The sequence below is a fragment of the Engraulis encrasicolus genome, chromosome 24, assembly GCF_034702125.1.
Source record: "Engraulis encrasicolus isolate BLACKSEA-1 chromosome 24, IST_EnEncr_1.0, whole genome shotgun sequence".
Classification (NCBI taxonomy): domain Eukaryota; kingdom Metazoa; phylum Chordata; class Actinopteri; order Clupeiformes; family Engraulidae; genus Engraulis; species Engraulis encrasicolus.
Window position 1 is genome coordinate 5,506,484 of NC_085880.1, and position 20,164 is coordinate 5,526,647.

General features: G+C 44.0%; 1 protein-coding gene across 2 annotated transcripts in view; it reads right to left on the reverse strand.

Annotated features, from left to right (window-relative positions):
* The window catches only part of ppp2r5d (protein phosphatase 2, regulatory subunit B', delta), a 51,008-nt gene that overhangs the window by 22,850 nt on the left and 7,994 nt on the right, over positions 1 to 20,164 (reverse strand). For both annotated transcript variants that reach the window (XM_063191110.1, XM_063191109.1), the window contains exon 3: positions 11,182 to 11,356. In XM_063191110.1, the coding sequence (XP_063047180.1) occupies positions 11,182 to 11,356 (175 nt within the window). The remainder of the gene's footprint in view (positions 1 to 11,181; positions 11,357 to 20,164) is intronic.

Genomic DNA, 20,164 nt, shown 5'->3' on the forward strand with positions numbered 1-20,164 from the left:
GGGGACTTGGTCAAAGTGATAGGTGTTTCTTACACTACACAATGCTTCTCTACTATTACACTGGTTAGCCATGTGTATTAGTGTTTTCCTATAAGTGATCGCCCATGTGCTCCAATGTTCATCAATATGCTTCATGTGCCCAGTGTTGCAGTGCTCACACCATGGGCGTGTTCGAGGGTGTTCACTCGACAGGGCTGCTACAGTTTGCTTATTGATTGGCTGAAACGCAAATTCTTTTGCTATGTTCTATGGCTCTTTGGTTCTACTCAGTACGAATTTCTCTATTCATTGCATATTTCCCATGTCACCGTTCTACCAATTTGTTCATCCGTGTGCTCTAGTGATCTCCATGTGTGTTGCAGTGTTTCCCCATGAAAGCCTGCTGAGTTCTCTTGGCTCTTTTAGGGATGATTCTGTTTGGTCTTGCCGTTCCAGACAGCTCTCTCTCTGTCTGATGGAGACCCCAGAACTACAGGCCATCCAATTTTCTTTGCCTCCTTCCTCCACAGGAGTCCATCCCCGTCTACCCCCCCCCCCCGCCTCTCTACCCCTTAATCACCCTCTCTCCATCCCTCTTATGCCCCCATCCCCCTTTCTACATTCCTCGTTTCTCTTCCCCCCCCCCCCCCCCAATCCGTCTTACTTTCTCTCCCATCTCTGTTACCCCCCTCCTCCATTCCGCTCATTCTGTTCTCTGCCCCCACCGCGTCCATCTCCCTCACTCTATTCCAGTCTCTTTCTGTTCTCTTCCTCCCGTCATTCCTCTGCTCTGCTTCCCCAGGGCAAGACCTCTCCTCTCCGCCCAGTCATACTGCAGCAGGGTTACTGCCAGAGGGAGACCAGAGACAAAATATTACATCAGTTTGCACTCACGCACTCACACGCGGTGGAAAGGACTGATTAGTTAGTATACACACAAACTGGGTACACAGCTACACAGTATATAGCTACACACACCAGCGTCATTAGTGCTTAGTCACACTTTTCAGGGGAGATGCAATATATTTTAGCATGGGCAGACACCTGTGTACACACACACACACACACACTACTTTTTAACATGTGCAGGCTTGGGCACACACAGACAAACACACATTCATACACACATTCATACACACATTCATACACACACACACACACACACACACACACACACACACACACACACACACACACACACACACACACGCACACACACACACACACACACACACACACACACACACACACACACACACACACACACACACACACACACACACACACACCATCAGGACAGCCAGCCCATCTGAGTGAAAAAATGGGTGAGGGAAAAACCTTACTTGGAGCACAATGCCACACACACACACACACAAACAGCTGACACCCCTGCTGTCCCCGTGTCCTGACGGGCTGAACCTAACGCCTGGCTGAATATGAGCAGAGCTGCTGACAACACCTCAGAGAGAGAGAGAGAGAGAGAGAGAGAGAGAGAGAGAGAGAGAGAGAGAGAGAGAGAGAGAGAGAGAGAGAGAGAGAGAGAGAGAGAGAGAGAGAGAGGTCTGGGAGAGAGGCTGCAATTCCCTTATCAGACTCGTATCAGGGGATTTTATTTTGAGACTGTACAGTGCATTGACTACAGTCACAAGTTTGTTCTCAACAAATGGCAGGTGGCTTCAGGCAAACAGCGGGGGAGACTTAACATCAATTATTAACACAATAACAATATTTCAAACAAAAATAGTAACCACCATCACCATCCCCATCAAAATAAAATCAGTCTAGTTGTCAGCTGACCCTCACGTCTATAAAGCCTTGCTTGGCTTAGAACAAAAACATGAGTCGTCTCCCCTCATCAGCTGTACACACAAACAACCTCAAAACATGCAAACAGATTAGAGCACATGACTGCTTCACACACAACCACACAAACACAGTGGAGGCAGTCAGAGCAATGCTGTGTGTGTGTGTGTGTGTGTGTGTGTGTGTGTGTGTGTGTGTGTGTGTGTGTGTGTGTGTGTGTGTGTGTGTGTGTGTGTGTGTGTGTGTGTTACATCACACTGCTCCTCTGACCATACAGCTGCATGTTTCCCCTTCTATGATCTCACACACCATCTCTTCAATCACACACACACACACACAACCAACAAGTCTGCGCGTCCCTGGGCACAACTGTTGTGTGCTCGTTCGTATCTGTGTATGCGTGTACTAATTGTGTATGTGTTGTGTATACTTTATACGTAAATCTGAAATCTCTATACGGGTCTGTGTTTTGCATGTTGGTGTGTGTCTACGTATGCATTTGTGTGGATGCATAGGCTATATGTGTGCATATAATGGTGTGCATATACTTCATACGTACATCCATCATCTACTCCATGTATGGGTCTCTGTGCATGTTCTGCATGTAACATATTGGTGCACATATGTGAGCGTGCATATTGTTGTGCATGTAGTTTGTATACACATCCATGGGTATATCTCTGTGTGTCTGTGTCTGTGTCTGTGTGTGTGTGTGTGTGTGTGTGTGTGTGTGTGTGTGTGTGTGTGTGTGTGTCTATGCGTGCATAAGGATGTAAATCAGAGCCTTCAAATCATTCAAATATTTTCAGCTCCACTACTCGACTTGATTCAATTCAACAGTTCCTATTTTTATTTATGTTAAATATAGATAAAATGGCTCAAAAAAATTGTGCAATAATGAAAAAAGTAAGAAAAACTTCTTTACACTACTGCTTCTTTTTAAACTACTTCTTTTTTTCCTATAGTGGACGCATCGATTAATCGAATCGGCTGTAGGATCAGTGTTATTTACACCCCTATGTGTGCAATGCATGTGCGCTTGTTGGTTTGCACCTATGTGACATTTGTGTGTGTACACGAGAGTCATGAGAGAGAGGTGCAGCAAAGCCTGCTTCCTTCAGCAGAAGATGACGCACACCTTCTTATGCACATTAAAATAACCCGACACATCCAATTATGCAGACAACAACACACACCACACTAACTGGATTACAGATTAGGGAGACGCAGCCTTTGCTAGAGGTCCTGTGCTTCCTCTCATTGTTCTACAACAGAACAGGTCGCCCATCCAGGAACTCTGGTGTCATAGAGACCAATACACACACACACGCACGCGCACACGCACACGCACACTTTAAGGAACTTAACTGTAACATACACACACCTGAGCCACTTACAGCAGGCAAGCGCAACACACACACAGAACACACACAGAACACACAGAATTCTGTGCCACAGCAATGTACACACACTCACACCCCAAGGACTTTGCACCACAGGAATATATACTGGCGAATACGCACACGCACGCATGCACACGCATGCTCTTATACTTAAAGGAACACTCCACCTTATTTCAGGAAATTGCTCATCTGCTGTTAAGACCAGTACTATAACAATACATACGATTTTTCTCTATGTGCAATGCCTAGTTTGACAGTATAGTGGTTTTTAACATAGCAATGGAAGTTTATGGCACCACATAAAACATCAAATGTACTTATAAAGCACCAGAGTGCAAAACAGCTATTTAATTCTGTCTAGTGATCACTTATGGCTTGATGCTAATGGTACCATTTACTTCCGGTGACATTGCTATGCTATGTTGTTAATGTCAATCTAAGTGTATATGTAATACTTGGAAATACTGCAGAGATGGGAAAATCAAAGGGTGGGCTTCCCTTTTAGATTATTTATCCAATCCAATTATACAATAGGAAGAAAATTGTTTTGATTACTGGGTCTCTTTTAACTATAATTTATGAAGCGTATATGATTGGTTTAAAAAGCAATAATCAAGACTGTAATCAACCCATTGATGCCATATGCTACGTAGCGCAACATTGAGCCTAGTGCCGGGCACTGTATGACGCAGCTTTGGGATCATGAAATTTGAGGGTTTTTTCCCCCATTAAAAACATGTTGTAATGCAAGATGAGGGTATTTGCTGTTAAATACAATTTACTTCATGTTTGTATGTGCTTCCGAGGCTGAGAGCACCTTTTCCCAAAAATGGCACTTGCCGTTTGATTTTTGCAGGTGTTTTAGGCATCAATGGTCTAAAATGAATATGCACAAGATAACCAGTTAGAAAGCTAAAAATGATAAGCCTGCCTCTGTGTAGTCTGACTGCAGGGTGTGTGTACGTACTTTGGTCTTGTATTCATTTGTTTGCTGTGAGTGTATGTGCAGAGACTGAGAGAGAGAGAGAGAGAGAGAGAGAGAGAGAGAGAGAGAGAGAGAGAGAGTATTGTCTCATGACTCACAGCTGCAGCCTTTTTATTCCATAGGAGATGTGTGTGTGTGTGCGTGTGCGTGCGTGCGTGCCAGAGGCCAGACCTAATCTCCGTGTGTGTGACACTGTTTGTTGTGTTGTGGCAGTGGCCTAGTTAGTGAAGACACCCGTAACAATGATCCAATTACTGTCATGTGCTTCACACAGACACCACATCATCCAGGAGACACCACAGCTGAGACGAAAATACAGACAGGAAGACTAAGAAGAAGAAGGGAAAGGGAGGAGTGAAAGTGGAAGGCAGGAGTGAACAACGCAGCTCAGAAGACAATAAAGAGAGGGAAATAAAATAGAGAGAGAAAGACAGAAGTCTTCGAAACCAGGATGAATAGAGCAGTAGAAAAAAACAGCTGGAAACCATCTTTTTTCGTTGTTCTGCCCTTTCCGAGATCCTGGCCAGCTAATAGGGCCATGGGTTTGTTTACATATTGTTTCAAACATCTCACATAAGCTTACTTCAAATATCAAGTGCACTGTTACAGGCAGGGCTTGACACTGGCACCTGCCAACCGGCCAAATGCTGGTAAAACTTGGCTGTGGCTAGTAACAATTTCAGTGTCACTAGCCAATTGGCTCATCTATTTTGCCCCTTGTGTATCAATTGTTTGTTGAAAGCTCAGTTACTCTAGTTCTATTTGTTTGATTTATTTCTATATACAGTAGAAAGCTATGCACTCATCTTCTTGCTTTAGCAACTTATATTCTGAAATCTGATAAAGAAAAAAAAGAAGAAAAAATAATACCATATTTGTGGCTAATAGAATAGTTGAATGGCTAGTGACTCTGGAAAAACACTAGCCACAGTCAACCGTAGCTCACGCCTTTCGTGAAGTTTTCACGACTGCTGCCTAGGGACCCAGTAGTTTGACGCCCTTTCGGTACCGTCACATGGTAATCAAACATTTCAAACAAACAATTTAGGTTTAGGTTTAGGTTTAGGGTTAGGGTTAGGTTTAGGGTTAGGTTTAGGGCTAAGTAGGGTTAAGGTAGGGCTTTGACTTTTGCCCAAAAAATTATAGTCGAAGTTCTTTTCTAAATTAAAAACGATATTCGAATATATTCGAATATTTATCCATATTTTTTACCATTAAAATTGCCCCAGTTAGACCTGATGTCAAGCTGAAGTTGTTCTTTCCCCCAGTCAGTGACTAGTAAAAGGCTATTCCAACCAGAGATGTAGCCTAATGGCCCATTAACAACATGCATTCAACCAGCCATTATTGTTTAGCGATCGTTCAGCACTTATAAGAAGACGGTACTTAGAGGTGTGAATGCAGATTAAAACATGGCAAACCTAGCAGCCATGTCAAACTTGTAGCCCAAGTTAAAATTTGAATTGGATCATATGGGAATCATGAGAATTGAGCACACAGCACCAATATCAACAAATATGTATTTTCTATCACTAATGACGGACATTTAGGTAGTGTGTTTGGAGGTCCAGGTAAGATGACTCCTCTCGTCTAAAAACGAACATTACACAAACTAGCAGTGCGCTAAAAACATGCTAAAAGCATGCTAACAAAATCATCACCTGGAGTCTGCCTGATCTGACACCCAGACCAACGAAGCTAATTTGGTCAAAATCCAAAAAACAAGAAGTTATGGCGTAATCACAGGTACTTGTGGGTTGAATCACATAATTCCAGAAACTCGTCAACAACTCCAGAAAGTAATGTGATGATGCTTTGTTTATTAACTGTAGCCATTCACTTGAATGGAACTCTGCAGCACTCATCTGCTTGTTAAGCGGACTCTGGGGGAGACTGCCTGCCGCAAGTGTCCTGATACGGAACACAGAGAGATGAGCCACGCACGCGACTCTCCTCAACACAGCTGTTGCGATTAAACAGCCATGGAAAAAATAAATTGAGATGTTTACAAGGAGATGATTTTAATCAATACCAATGAAATACCCCAAAAAGTAATACCCATGTCAGATTCGAATATTAATGGCCAATTAATATTCGTTCGAATGTCTCGAATGTTCTTAACATTCGACTTATATTCGAATATCGAATATCGAAGTCAAAGGCTTAGGTTAAGGATAGGGTTAGGGTTTCGTAGGGTTAAGGTTAGGTTTAGGTTTAGGGTCGTATGACATAAGGCGTAAGTACCGTCCGAAAGGGCGTCGAATTAGAGTCCCGAGTGTATCAGCAGTGTTCTGTCAGCACCCCTTCCCCGCCCCTGCAGACGCTTGGATAACCATAGCAGCAGTGAGGCAATTCAAATGAATAGGCAGCGTTTCGTTGCCCAACCACGAAAAACGGGCAATAATGTGAATACTTTATAACGTGAATACTTTACGAAAGGCGTGAGATAGGGCTCCCACAGTGGCCACTTAGTGAAAAAGTTAATGTCAAGCCCTGGTTACACGGTGTACTGATAAAACTAGAAGGGCTGCAGAACTGGCTTTCTTGTCCTGTACTGAGCAGAGGCTGAGAGTGATGGGGACGACACACCTTCCAGTCATGCTAGTTACGTTACATTAAGTTACATTACACTTAGCTGACGCTTTCATTTATTCAAAGCGACTTAGTCATCATTTGTCAGGGTATTGGTTACAGTCCCCGGAGCAGTGTGGGGTTAGGTGCCTTGCTCAAGGGCACTTCAGCCATGGATGGAGATGTAGGGAGAGGTCAGGGGGGATTCGAACCTGCAACCCCTAGATTGAAAGACCAACTCTCTAACCACTAGGCCACGTGGGCCATGCTAGTCCATCCTGTCACTCAATCCCAAACACACAGACCTCGACCAGAGATGATTGCTGGCTACGGTTAGAAACCATCTCTACCTCGACAGACCTGAAGCAGCCAAGTGACCTTTCAAGCATGTTTGTTCATGCAGCTGGTATGAGTAGAGCTAGTCAGCCATGACCTAATTTTTAGTGAGTTGGCCCTACAATTGGAAAATTGCACATTCATCAGTAGGAAGCAGTACCAGTAAGAAGAATGTGGTTTGCATGTAAGCAACCTTATCCAAAGCTGAAGTGGCCACAAACAAGGCTTTTCACTATTGCTATAAAAGGCGGTCACGAGTGCTCTTATGAAGTAGTGACGGTTGAAAATCACCCCGTCATGGTATACATGAGGCTGCTGTGTTGAGGACAGATAAGACACGCCTGGTGATGTAAAGGCTTGTTCAAAAGAAAACAACAACTCCATTAAGTTTCATCTAAATCTTTTCACAACTTTTCGATCCTGCTGACATACAAACAAAAATACTCCCTATAACATTTTAACAGCACATTTCTGATACAGCAGAGAGGGCCTGGTGTGTGACGTTGGGGATTGGCAATAGGGCATATCTACACCTGCAGCACTATAACAGGAGCTATAATTAGCCTCACGTAGGCTAATAAGTCATTAGCAATCCACTGATTCATGCATCATGAGATGATGTTGTCTCACCGTACTGATCCCGGCATATTACTGCCTTGGGCATGCTACTGATGTTGCACACGCAGTATGGTGGTCTAGTCTTTTAAACCATTTAGGTGTTGGCCCACATGTAATAGTGATGATGGAAGAGAAACCAATTACTTTACTGGTTCTGATATGTAAAGGACATTTAGCTAGCAACTTGTTTCGCCCAGACGCAGATTGATGGCAGAACTTTGGCCATTTCTCACGACTTACTTGGAAATCTCGTGCACTGGCCACTGGACCACTTATGAAATACAGACCAACAATCATTTGGTCATCCCCCGCCAATCACCTCCGTATTCATCACACTGCCCCTCTCATCCACAGGAAAAAATATAATTTTCTCTCCCTCTCCTTCTTTCTTTCCCATGGTCTCTCTGCCTCCCCTGTCTGTGCCTCTGCCCCCACACACAGCTCTGAGAGTTGTCTTAAGGGGGGTTTAGAGTCGCGCGTTCGCGGGGGTTCTGCACAGAGAATGAGCCACAGCGCCCCCCTGTGCAGCGACAAAACGACCCCTGGCTGCAGTACACGCATGTTTCTCCCAGGCTGAAATGTCCGTGAGCTGAGCTATGCTTGAAGACGGTGATTGGTCAATGCGCTTACGGCAGTCCGGGGGGAACTCAGCCCTGATAGGTCAGTTGTGTTCTATTCTTCTACCCTACCGCGGAGGTTTGAAGGAAAACGAAAAACACGATGCAGATGACTTGGCAGGAAATCACTGGAGTTTACTTGACAGGGAGAAGAGAAACTGTTTTTTATTTCAGTAGTACAACTTCCAAAAAATCAATTAGAAATATCCATAAAAGGCCATCATGGAAATGATATGTTTGTAGTGTGGTAGTAGCAAAGAAGCCTCTTTGTTCTTTTGTAGTGTGGCAGCTAGCTCATTAAAAAAGGGTTCGCTAATGTCCTGTAGAGTTTGAATGGGTTTGGCTGACAGTTGCTAAGCTAGCTGTTAATTAGATAGGCTATCTATTGTATTTAAAAATGGCTTTTGTTTCATTTAACCACCTCAACTGTAAAACATGAATAAAGAGAGACTCTTGTATGCTATCATCCATGTCTAATTACGCCACAACTTTTTAAATTAATAGCAAGAAGCCTCTTTGTTGATACAGTATATAGTACAAGTAGTGTGGCTAGCTAGCTTCTAAAACAGGGTTCGCTAATGTCCTGTAGAGTTTGAATGGGTTTGGCTGACAGTTGCTAAGCTAGCTGTTAATATGGCCATTAGATGTATTGTATTTAAAACGGCTTTTGTTTGGCATTTTAACCACCTGAACTGTAAAACATGAATAAAGAGAGAATCTTGTATGCTATCATTCATGTCTAATTACGCCACAACTTTTTAAATTAATAGCAAGAAGCCTCTTTGTTAGTGGTAGAATTACGTTTCAGGTGGCTAGTCAACTAGCTTTGAGTTTGTGACTGATTTAGCTGGCTAGCTACTACTAGGCCCCAGGTGTGAATGGCCATTCATGCTGTCTATTGTCTTTTAAAATGGCGTTTGTCTTGCATTTAATCTCATGTAGTACTTGACCAAAAATAAACTGATGTTGTACCATCTAATTATGCCCCAACTTTTAGAAGTAGGCTACTAGTGGAATATTACGTTTTACATAGCCAGCTGATTAGCTTTGTGATTCATTCTAGGGACTGGGCTCAACTGAATGAGTTAGTTCGCCCCCTGTTGTCACGGAGGTGAATTGACGTCATTAAAATCTCCTCCTCCCTCCCCCCTTGCCCCACTCTTGAATTTTCGGCGGGAAAAAAAACACCACGCCCTTTCGCACGCATTCGCATGTAGGTCGACTATGAGGCAATACCCCCCGCTGACAGTACGTCTATGCTTTACCCCGCAATCGGCACCGCGTGACTATGCATCAGCCTTTACTGGTGAAAGACTAATCTCTCTCGCACGCACGCACGCACGCACGCACGCACGCACGCACGCACGCACGCACGCACGCACGCACGCACGCACGCACGCACGCACGCACGCACGCACGCACGCACGCACACACACACGCACACACACACACACACACACACACACACACACACACACACACACACACACACACACACACACACACGAGAGCTCATGTTGGGCACAAAGATGAACACAAACTTACACACTCCTCAGTGAAGCTCCTGTGCTGCACTAGTTAGTGGGAGACGACAGAAGGTCAGCCGCGTCGAGGCAGCAAGGAAAAGCAGAACACCCACGGACCAGCAAACCAGCCAAGCAAGACAACACACGCACACACACACACACCAGGGTCACAGCAAAGAGCAGCACAAGGGTTGAAAGGCTGCTCTCCAAAGTTGAGGAACGTACAGTACATATTTCAATCATTGGGTGTGTGGGTGTGCGTGTGTGAAAGAGAAAGAGAGAGAGAGAGAGAGAGAGAGAGAGAGAGAGAGAGAGAGAGAGAGTGAGTGAGCGATAGAGTGAGAGAGAGAGAGAGAGAGAGAGAGAGAGAGAGAGAGAGAGAGAGTGTGAGTGAGTGAGTGAGTGAGTGAGTGAGTGAGTGAGTGAGTGAGTGAGTGAGTGAGTGAGTGAGTGAGTGAGTGAGTGAGTGAGTGAGTGAGTGAGTGAGAGAGAGCGGTATGCCATGTGTGGGTGATAGGTGCCAATGTGACTGTGAGAGATGATGATGTTTGAGCAGTGTAGAAAGCCCACACAGACAGATGGAAAGCAGAGTTCAAAAAGCCACAGAGAGGAAAATGGTGTATATATGTACTGCATGCGTCTTAACATTGCAAAACAAATCTGCATTTTTCCTAAGCGTACAGAACTACTAGATTGTTGCGCGCGCGCGTGTGTGCGTGTGTGTGTGTGTGTGTGTGTGTGCATGTAGAGCAAGGACTGTCTGTGCTGAGAGAGAGCAAGTATGGATGGTGTGTGACATTTGTATGTTCGTGTGTGCACATGAGTGTGTGGGTTTGTGCACGTCTGTGTGGCTGGAAGGAGTGTGTGACTGCAAGTGGTGTAAAAGTATATTTGTTTGGCTAAGCAACTTTAATAAAATTACATTCTCAACATGAAATATGTTACATAATATGTCTTTTCAGGACACCCAGTCAAGGTGGTAGGTGTTTCATGTCAAGGTGGCCGCCTTAGCAATAAAGTACAGGGGGAAACCCTAGTGTATGTATGTCTCCACGTACCTTTCAGAGGGGGTAGCTTAAGAGAGTGAGAGCGAGTGCAGACAGTGCATGGCATTTTTATGTTCATCCTGTGTGTGTGTGTGCGTGTGTGTGTGTGTGTGTGTGTGCTAGTAGCTAGTCTGCGCGCACCTTTGAGTGTGGGTTGCTGAAGAGAGTGAGAGCGAGGGCGGATAGTGCATGACATTTTTATGTTCATCCTGTGTGTGTGTGTGTGTGTGTGTGTGTGTGTGTGTGTGTGTGTGTGTGTGTGTGTGTGTGTGTGTGTGTGTGTGTGTTTCAGTGTACCTTTGAGAGCGGGCAGCTTCTGCAGCTCGCGGTTCTTGCTGAGGTTGAAGCGCGAGGAGCTCTGCCGGCGCTCCTTCTTGACGATCTGCGGGCCGCCAGAGTACTTGATCTTGTTCAGCTGGGTGGGGGGAGGGGTGCTGTTGCTCGGACGCTTGTTGGCCTGCTGCTGCTGCGCCTGCTCGTGAAGACACACACACACACAAACACACACACACACACACACACACACACACACACACACACACACACACACACACACACACACACACACACACACACACACACACACACACACACACACACACACACACACACACACACACACACACACACAAACACACACACACACACAATTACATTACATTGAGCAGACACTTTTAACCAAAGCAAGCATACCATGCGTGCGGTAAATATAGAAAACACAGTCACAGGCCTGTTACGAAGACAGCGTTTCTACGTCAATGGCCAGCCTACACAACACAAATCCCACCCCCGTATCTATGCAGCTCATATTAAGGTTAGGTTTAAAAGAACCAGACTACACCACCACTAAGTACATCCTCAAGACAAACAGAAGCTTGGAGAACATGTGTGTACTGTACGCACGCACGCACGCACGTACACTTTTGTAAAGCTAGCCTAGCTACAGAGCTCCTCTAATGGAAATGATATGATGAAATCAGGTCCGCTTTGGGTGAGAGAGCACCAGTGGATAACGGCGCTAATTCACCAGAGACTTGGGATGAATTAATTCAACAATGTACTGTTATTTCACAAATCTGTATGAGTGCAGTCTCTGTGGTGTTCTGGTGGTCTTTTCGTGTGTGTGTGTGTGTTTTGGGTATCCTTATGTGTGCATTTATTTACAGCCATTTTTCACAGGTAAGTGTACTGCTTCATCCAGTGTCGATGTCTGTCCATTAGGGAAGTATGGTACAGATGAGCCTGTAAAATGGAGATCCATGTGCATTAGGGGGGAGAGAGAGAGAGAGAGAGAGAGAGAGAGAGAGAGAGAGAGAGAGAGAGAGAGAGAGAGAGAGAGAGAGAGAGAGAGAGAGAGAGAGAGAGAGAGAGAGAGAGAGAGAGAGAGAGAGAGAGACAGAGAGAGAGAGAGACCACTACAGCTGATTAGGCTGGGAGAGCTCATTAAACACATGGCCATGACCAGAAAGAAAAAAAGAAGGATCAAGAGAGGAAGAGAGAAAGGGAGAAAGACATGAAGAGAGAAAAAGAGAGAGGAACAGGGATAGAGGAAGAAGGGTGAAGGACAGACGGACATTAGCTAACGCAACCGCCACAATGTATATGGATAATGGACCCATAATGGTGGACAGACATTAATCATCCAGACAGGTAGCCGTGGCCACATGCACAGACAGACAGACAGACAGACAGACAGACAGACAGACAGACCCATTCAAAGACAGATACACAGACAGACCCATACAAAGACAGAGAGTCAGACAGTTTACACTAGACAGAGACGAAGTGGAGGACATGCAGTTGGACTGATCTGACTTTTAACAGGATAATCAATAAGCAGTGGAGTGTGTGTGTGTGTGTGTGTGTGTGTGTAGTGTGTGTGTGTGTGTGTGTGTGTAGTGTGTGTAGTGTGTGCGTAGTGTGTGTGTGTGTGTGAGCAAGCGTGTAAGTGAGAGCGGGTTTGAAAGGCATAGATAGACAAACATCCTAAACTTGATTCTAAAATCAGTGTCACGGTGACGTTGGTGTCAGTGTCTGTCACACAATCGTATACTCAAGCTGTCTGGCTGTCAAGTGGTCACTCTATATCTTTCAGCCTTGTTGTCTTACAGTCTCACTTTGTGGTTGCATGGTTGGCTTAGCTCTCTCTATTGCTATCCAGCTCCTCCTCACTGCCCTGTGTTGCCGAGTGACGGACCGCTGCTAAAATTAAACTCAAATGACGTAAAGAAAAATACTTACCAGTTCTAGTCACTGGACTCTCGATCATGTTATTCTGGTCAGTCCAGTCCTTTCAAGAAAATATCTAATATTTTTTTCAGCCCTAAATATTATACATTTCTTTGCTGAATGCGGAAAAAGACACAGGGGTCAACCTTTTAGTCATATCGCCTAATAGTCCATCTCTTGCTATCGGGACACTCACTGCTCACTGCCTATGTTGCTGTGTGACGACCACAGCTAAAATTAAACTCATTACTTAGTGTTTAAGTATTGGTTTTAGCCTACCTTTTAATTAATGCGTTATTATTATATCCCTGGCTTGCCACAGACTGTAATAGAGAGGAAGAGGATGACTAGTTCGGGAGCTTACATAATCAACACTTCCCAATGCATGTACGCGGTTGCAATGCTGTGCACTGCTATGCTTCAGGCACCATTATGAATCGAGGCATTTAGCTCACCATTAATGTATGTTCGGCACTCAGTGAATTTGAGTTTGACACCCCTGCCTTAGACATATGAGTCGGTGTGCTTAGCTCACGTCGACTATGCAAGTCCCCTGCGTAAGACCAGGGATGTCAAACTCAGGTCCGGGGGCCAAATCTGGCCACAGGAATACGAGTGGGCACAGGTCAATGAAACCGCTCACACTCAAATGCAACACAATACCTACCCAGGCACATTTGATTTACCGTATTTGGGAAGGAGTGTGCATGACATTTAACTATGAGCATTTAGTGCATGCACACACAATTTTAGTCCATTTTTTATAAAAATAAATAAATATTGAGTTCAGCCCACGATTTAGTTCCAGATTTTCATTTTGGCACTCGGTCAATTCGAGTTTGACACCCCTGCCGTAGACCTTGCCTCTGAAAGTGGCACGTGCTAGCGTTCAAGTTGTGCTGTTGCAGATTAATGTGAGAAACTGTTACTGAAGTCGTCTACCCACAAAAAACACTGAATACAGCCACTGTAATATTCCTACACAAGCATAAGCACACAATCTGGCTACACCTTCACATGTCACCTCAAGTCATTCACACTTAACAGGTGGGTGTGTGTGTGTGTGTGTGTAAGAGATATTGTGCATAGTGTGTGAGACAGACAGCTGGGTGTCTAGGCTTAATATGTTGCATCCTCTCCAACTGGGTAATGAAACCTGGGTTAGAATGAGCCAGAACACACACGCACACCATTGACCAGCATGTTTCCATTAATGTCAGAAGCACATGAGCACACGGGAGAATAGAGAGCTAAAGGCAGCAGAAAGAAAGACAAGGGGGAAAGTAGAGGGAGAGAAACGGGGATTTCAGGAGAACTACTGGCTACTGCCATCGGCGTGGACTGTTCTTATTCATTTCATGCTTGCCTCAAAATAACGTCCGTCTGTGCATGCATCGTGTCTGTTCGCTCACATGCATCTTCACAGGCATTTTCTGTGGTGAGCGAGTGACAGTGAGAGAGTTATTCTTGAGTTCTAGGCTCAGTGGAGTAGAGGAGCCTGGCTAATGTTGTCAGTACACCAGACAAATCTGGCGGCTAGAAGAAATGCATCCAATGCTAAGAATGGGTAAGATTTCACAAAACAGCCCACACAGGAAACTATATCTGTAGCACAGACCGTGGGCAAAAACAGGCCTCCTCTTACAGTCAACTGGCCCTGTGAATCACCCGTGAATTAATACAGACACAAAACACTGCTGGAGGCACAGCGGACACACACAGTATGAATAATCCTGTCTGATCCTCACATATTTCAATTACTCAGTGCAGTGTACAGCTTCACACATGGATGTGTGGAGACTCAAACGTGCAAATTTGATAAAAACAATCGGTGCGTGTCTCTTTCTGCTGTGTCTGATATGATGATCATTAGTGCTCATCTTCTACTGGTGGTGTCTGATTCTCTGCCTGCCTGATTCTCTGCCCGCCAGTGAAAACTTACCGGCCAAACACACCAGCAGCAACAAGAATATGCGACAGAGAATCTTTGCACTGTGTAGCAAGACTGACACGAGGAATAGAAGCGACAGAGTATGCCCGTTAAAAGCAGAATGCAAGCATTCCGACATTCCGGTTGGCGCCGTCGCCGAACCGCATCATAGCTCATTGGCATAACATTTGCCTACGTCCAACTACAAACTGTCGCCCTAGTCGCCCAAATCGCTTTTGCCTCTTCCAATACAAAGTCAATTACATCCGTCACCAATGTCACTCAAGTTGCATCTGGCCTATTCGTGCCATTACTGTGATGATTGGTGTCTGTTGGTCAGAGAGCTTTAGCAGTGTCTAAGATTTAGGGCTGTGACTTGCAAAGGTCAAAAATAAAGCATGAAAACAATACACAGAGCACATTGTGCGCGTCATATGACATACTGTGCAGTAACGCAAAGCTTTCGATGGTGACAATGGTTTTACACATGGATCTTTAGGTCAGGAAAAAAAACACAGGAATTCCTGATCAGGATAAACCACAATGTAGGACGGCCATCATGACACTGTGTGTATAGGTCCTCGCTGCGTTTTTAGCTGAAAAGTTTAGCATGTAATCCAATTGCGGTATTAAAATGATATTTTGATCCCCTTTGAATTGTGCCACGGGCTTCACACATGTGGTTTCGTACCAAACACCAATGATTTGGCAGGGTGTGTTTATTCTCATTTTTCATGCAGACGGCCTCAGAATAAAATACAGATGCTTTTGCAAGGGTTAATCTAAATTAAATTCCTAAAACAGCATGTGTAACCCAGCGCATATAATGACTGGAATCAGAAGATATTTACTCGCTACCGTGCTGTTAGATGGTCGGCTACGGTCCCGTGAACGCGGAGGGTGTCTACAGGTTTGACCAAGTCAAAATTAAGACATTTTAAGACTTTTCAATACCAACTCGCACGATCATACACAGGTTCAAATGAAGCACAAAAACCAATTGGTTATTTACATTAATGTAGCCGTTTGAAAACACAAAACTATACACAATAAAACTTTACACTAAATAAAATTCAATAATGCGTTCTAAATTACACTACATGGCTACAACTCCCGATTTCCGTCGCGAAGTTCATCACATGGCTGACATAATTATTCCTCCCTAAATTAAGCTCCACAAATTTAAGACATTTGGGTTGAAAATTTAAGACAAAATAAGACTTTTCAAGGCCTTATTTGGCGAAAATGAAATTTAAGACTTTAAGGGTGGGTTGCACCAACGTGGTTTAAATTTTAATCTACATTTAATCTAAGTTTAAGTTTTAGTTGTGTTGCACCAAAGTTAAACCCAGTTTAAACTTAGCTTCCAGTAATCTCTGGTTAAATCTAATCCATGGCTAAACTCAGATTGAATACCCCACTTAAACTGAGATTAATTTTGAGTCTGTTGCACCAGTGATTTTAACCCAAGGATAAACCTGCATTGTCTGATTAATTTAAGCCACCCCTGGAGGAGGTTTAAATGCGTTATTCGGACAACATGGCTGCTGTTATTCGTCTGCTTGAGTTACAAGATAGAGTTACACGCATAAATATTCAAGATAGGCTAAACCTTGTTGAATTCTACAGCAATAGTGAGTTTCAGATTCACAAAATAGGCCTTAATAGTCTGTTGTGGCACCCATTCTCCAGATTCTCGTTGCTTATCGCCACATGTTGTTTCCAGATGATGGATGGTGAACTATTTGGTGTCTACAAGTCCAGTCAGGTCCCCTAATATAACTTAACTGGCCTATTACAAATAGATAATGACATAAATAAGCAAATATGATTTGATTTATTAATTTGCATTGAATGATGTCACTCAAAAGTTCTTCAAGTGAGTTCTTATGAGCTCAATGGCTTTCCCATGCTCTGCAGCCTTTCTTTTTGCATTAAAATAACCTCCTTCTTCAGTCATCTGAGCAGAAATACAGAAATTGATGAGCCATAGCCATAACAAATAATTCCATTCACCAATTATTTTCCAAAATATGACGAACAAAACGGTAGAATTAAGTAGGCTTTAAAAAACGTGTCATCTGAAGATAGTAAGGATATGTCTTTAAAAGGATAATCAACTGCTGTCATTGTAGATGGTCCGGCGACTGTCACTTTTATGTTGCCTTCACCAGCTCGGGACCTCTTGAGACAGCTGACGACACTGCTCACATGACAATCGAGTTCTGGAGTTTGGCGCATGAACGCCGCTGATCCCGGAACAATCGGGATTCATGCGTGTTTTGTTTTGGTTCTCTTTTCTTTTTTTCACCTCACCTTGAGCCTCCACACCCACGACATATAATTTTAGCTGAAGAAAGCTAAATTAAACAGCCAGAGACCAGCATTACTGACATATGTGCATCTGCGATTGAATGACATTGACTGGTGTTGTTGATAGTGATTACAAGATGATATTTTAGCATTTATGATACTGTTTACATGTCAGTTGCATGCATGGGCGCCATGTTGATGATGCGTGTGTCGTCACACAAAACACAAGCTCGGGAACTCGTTCTTCTATACTTCCGCCAGAGATCAACCTCGATAATTATCGATCTGACATTGCGTCACCAAATGTTCACTCCCACTTTCCCGAGGTTTTAGGTCGGCTTTCTGGGGATTCTCGATTTTTTGAACGAGCCATTATTTCATGGTCGGACCCAACCAGTGACGTCACGTCTGTGAACAAACTTCATGCAAGCGGGACGGTGGAGTCAGAACAGAAGTGCTAGGTAGTACCACTACAACTACCGAGATGTTCATTTCTGTTGATGCAGTGTAAATAAAATAAACAAAACAGAATCGCCATCGGATTATGTGGAATGTGTGTTCTGTATGCCCTTTTGAGTAGGCTAGGTCATTACCTTAGTAACAAGAGACCACTTTGTGAACAGGATTCGCTTAGCCTACAGTAAAAACTAGCCTTGCTGCAGCTTGTTCTTAACGAAACGGACTTTAAATTAATGTTTTGCCAAGTTGTTACAATGGTTATAAATTCATGAAATGAATCATGCATTGCCATTTCGTTTAAAATCAGTGCTAAACATTTAATACGAAGTGTAATGTTGGAATATGACAGGTTATTGGTGGACATGAGTCCAACTCCAATGACGTTTTGTAGTAGACGTCAATGTGGACTGTAAAGTGAAGTCAGCATCTACGAAGCATGTTCGTTGTTTGTAGCCTAGCCTACATCAATGACGAATTACTTTTACATTTTGGGCATTAACTGTGGTGCTACCACTTGACGTCTGGTGCTGAAAAACGTCATTGATGTAGCCTACAGACATGATATAGGTGGAGCTTGGTGACGTTAGCAAAGCAGCAAAGTTAGCAACTTTTCTCCTGTCCATCAAAGGAGTTGGAGAGGGAGAGCTGCTTCGGGATTAATATTAATATACCTTCGCCGTCAGCGGGTCAATGTTTTCTTTGTACAGTCCCACTATGCCGCCTGTCTTGTGTTTCCATTGCGATCTACCGGTATCTTAACTTTGATACAATGTAACGGCCGCTACGCATTCAATGTTTACAAAATGTCAAACAGGCCGAATTCCAGACCACTGAACGTGAACGACTATCCCCGCCCCATACAACTCAATGTGTGATCGTTTGTTTGTTAAATATTCAATAATAAATGTATGTTTTTAGGCATACATTTGACCTACCCATCATTGGTGGCTGATGAACATATTTAAATCTACTTTAATCCTTGATTAAACCAGTTTAGGTAATCCAGGTTTAAATTTAAGATGTGCAACACATCTCAGATTTATTTAAACCCTGTTTAAACATGGATTAACTAAACCCAGTTTAGGCCTAAACTAGGTTTAAGTTAAGCTATGTTGGTGCAACCCACCCTAAGACCACCTGCGCGGAACTACACGTCACATTCGCTTTCAAGCTCTATAAAGCCTGCTGATGTAAAAGTAGACCCCCTGTTGGGTCAGTGGTGTGCGTGGGCCTTGCCGGACTGCCCGCCTGGCTGGCTGGCTGCGTGAAAATAGGTAATCAATAGTGTAGCCTTCACTGGTGAGGTCAACATGGGCAGCAGCATGGCCGGAGCTCTGCCTCATCATCAATACTGCTGACCTGCTCTGCTGGACATCATCTTTAGAGCTCCCTCATCTGATACGACGTGACCCAACGCGTGTGTGTGTGTGTGTGGTGTTCTTTAGATGGATTGGATGGATGGATGGATGGATGGATGGATTCAAAGGCCACACAACTGGACCAATAATGATCCTCTCTTCTCTTATGTCACTCTGACCACGCCCCTTTCACTTCACAGGGTCCACGTCTAGAAATATTCTCGATGTGTGCGGAGGCAACATGGCATCCTGAGACCGATTTGAACCGTCTTGGTGTTTGTGTATTCTCGCAAGGCTTGTCACGTGACCTAATCGCTTTATGGTGGCACTGACCTCCACTGCTAACAACAAAACACAAAAAGGTAGGATGCAAAATCTGTCCCTCCATCACACTCTGGGTCCATGCATCTCATAATCAAACCCCCAGTCCTCGACTTGTGCTTGTGGCCTCGAGATGTGAGGCAAATCGTCATTGACGAGATAATTTCCATTCAATATCTCACAAAAGCATAATTCAAAAGGTAACTCTGATTCTCAAACAGGAGGTTGAATAGGGAAAAAAGTCCCCCAAAGGTTGTTGTGCCTAGGCTGACAATGGGGAAAATGTATCGTTTTCTCCATGGAGACAGGGCGTCAGCGAAGCACAAGGCCAAAAGGTACAAGGCAAGGACAGGAAGTTAGGCTTGTTATGCAGTTAAATAAGTGGTAGTTTGAATAGCAACTGTACGTAGGTTCCACAGCTTCGCCAATGATGCAGGGCCAGGCTATACTTTTCATGTTACTGACTGTTGTGGAATTGCATTGCAACTTAAAACTAAGCCTCAAAGTAAAGTCCCTGTGCACAACCACTGTCCAGGTGCTGGTGATGTGCAGTAAGAGTAATCCAAATAAATCAAGGATGAATCACCGCACACTGGTATCTTTGCTAACAGTTTATTTGGTGAACAACGCGTTTCGATGTTGCTTCATCAGGTTCACTCAAGGATCAAAG